Consider the following 2,500-nt stretch of genomic DNA (forward strand, 5'->3'; position numbering starts at 1 on the left):
TGAGGTTGTGTGTGTGTGTGCGTGTGTGTGTGTGTGTGTGTGTGTGTGTGCGTGCGTGCGTGCGTACGTGCGTGTGTGTGTGTGTGTGTGTGTGCGCGCGCGCGTGTGTGTGTGTGCGCGCGCGTGTGTGTGTGTATGTGTGTGTGTATACGTGTGTACGTTCGCGTGCATGCGTGCACGTGCGCGTGTATGTGCCCTCACTTCTCGGTTTTTATACCTACCTCTCACAATCTATCTCTTACTATCTACTTCTTATTGCCTACCTCATACTACATATCTTTTATAACTTACTGTTACTTTTATTACTAACTGATACCTACTACTACTCTACTACTTACAACTACTCTACTACCTATTACTACCTATTACTACCTGGCTATTACTACCTACCTACATACTACCTTATTACTACATATTTCTTACTATCTATCACATACTACTACCTTACTACATATCTCTTATTACCTATCTCTTACTACTTCTACTTTACTACCTCCTTCTAACTACCTCCTTATAACTACCTATCTCTTACTACCTGACTCCTACCACTACCTTACTACCTATCTCTTACTACCTGACTCCTACCACTACATTACTACCTACCTCTTACTATCTGTTGCTACCTATCTGTTACTGCTAGGTTGATCCTCCGTATAGTGTGTGATGACAGCAGCGCTCTGTACAAGCTGAACTATCAGTTCGGTGCGTCCCTGCACGACACACGACACCTGCTCACCGTCGCCCGCCAGCTGAACCTTGACGTCATCGGGGTCAGGTAGGTGGCGCCATAGACGCGACGATAGGGTTAGCGTTAGGTTTGGGGTTAGTGATAGGGTTAGGGTTTGTGTTAGGGTTAGGGTTAGGGTATTGTTGTAGTATCGCATCACAGCCAAACTGCTAACAGTGATTATGAGTTGGTAGCCATATTTCCAGTCTTTATTTTCCACATCACTCCGCCTCCGCAGCTTCATCACCTATCCATATAGTACTGCCACATCTCCCTCACAATGGTAAGAAATTAGCAATATCACAAACATTAAAAAAATTACAAATAAGCATATGACATAAAAGCAATTAACATACAAGCAATTACAAAATACGAATCACATACCCGATACACTGTTCTTCTTCCTTCTTTTAACATAAACAGAATGTATACATAACCTTTTTATATAACTTCAATTATGTAACGGAGCGGGTTTCAGGCCTAGCTCATTAATTACTGTTAGTTTAGGCGTGACGCCGTGCGTGTCGCGTTGGCGACAAGCCAGCGGGAAATATACGAGATATTCGGTGCGCGCGATGCAGCGTGTGGGTATTCCCGGTAATAATGAAAGCAATAAGGTAACTAACGACGTCAACAGAGAGGCCGGAGTGCGGGATAATATATTATAACCCGCAGCCGGCGCACGTCGTGACCAGAGAGGTCGAACAACAAGTCCGGCTATGTTTAAGAGCGCCGCGACAGGGAGCAGGAGGCACTCCCTTTCCATTTGTTTGACTATCACCTATACGCTTTGTTGTACACACTCGTCTTTACGCTTCTGCTCTTTACTCACTGTTGCATTATGAACAATATAACTGTTTGTGTTACGTTACGTTATTAGTTCGTGTTTGCTTCTTGTCTTACGCTGTTGCTACTCATCACTCCTACGGCCTTTCTCCCCACACCCGTGAAGTACGAGGTTACAATTACATGTATTCATATATATATGTAAGCCTATATGTAATAAGTATGCAACCTGTACTACACCAACTTCTATTTAAGTCTATGTCAACATATATTTTCAACAATAACGGGCTGGTTTTGGACTGACACGTCCAGAACGTGTTCGATATACTTCTGTTTCATTACCCGCTGTGTGATCTGGCACCTTGTCTTGTTCTCTTCGATCTGTACTCTCTGTTTCATTTGGTTCTGCCAGGAAAGGCATCTGCGGAATGTCTCTCAAATGTACTCTATTTCACTTAAGTTGGGTGCCATTTGGTGTGGTGACAACATGAGACCGAGCCTGGGGTTCGTTACACACTTTTGTTATCTGTGCTGGAATCCATGTGTGGGATTCTTTGTCTAGAAATCGAACGTTTTGTCCTATGAGGAGTGGTCGGAGTTCTTGCTTGTTTCCCGCCGCATCATAATTCCTCCTCATTCATTTCCTACGCTGCTCCAAGAGTTCCTGGTTCCGTTGTCCCTTGTACGTTGTGTTGAAATCTAGGTTAGCTGGGAGTCGTGTTCGGACCTGCCGACCAAACAACATTTCGGCTGGGGAGGGAAGATGGGCGTCTATTGGAGTGCTTCTCAGATTCAGTAGAGCAGCTGCTGAGCTTTCCCCTGTTGCCTGTGTCTTTCTTATGATTCCTTTTACTGTTTGGACCATTCTCTCCACCAGACCATTCGACTGGGGGTATCGTGGTGAGGAAGTTGTGTGCGTTATTCCCCTATTCTTTGCACATCTGCTGAAACGCTGCACCAACAAACTGTGGGCCATTGTCTGACATC

The 2,500-nt window shown here is 44.7% G+C and overlaps 1 protein-coding gene across 1 annotated transcript in view; it reads left to right on the forward strand.

The window, feature by feature from the left end:
• Positions 1 to 638: 638 nt before the first annotated feature.
• The window catches only part of LOC106811914 (ornithine decarboxylase-like), a gene marked incomplete at its 5' end in the record, with an annotated part of 7,104 nt that continues 5,242 nt past the window's right edge, over positions 639 to 2,500 (forward strand). Inside the window, one exon of the mRNA XM_014815654.1 lies at positions 639 to 775. Coding sequence (XP_014671140.1) covers positions 639 to 775 — 137 coding nt within the window. The remainder of the gene's footprint in view (positions 776 to 2,500) is intronic.

The sequence above is a fragment of the Priapulus caudatus genome, unplaced genomic scaffold (genome assembly GCF_000485595.1).
Source record: "Priapulus caudatus unplaced genomic scaffold, Priapulus_caudatus-5.0.1 Scaffold591, whole genome shotgun sequence".
NCBI lineage: Eukaryota > Metazoa > Priapulida > Priapulimorpha > Priapulimorphida > Priapulidae > Priapulus > Priapulus caudatus.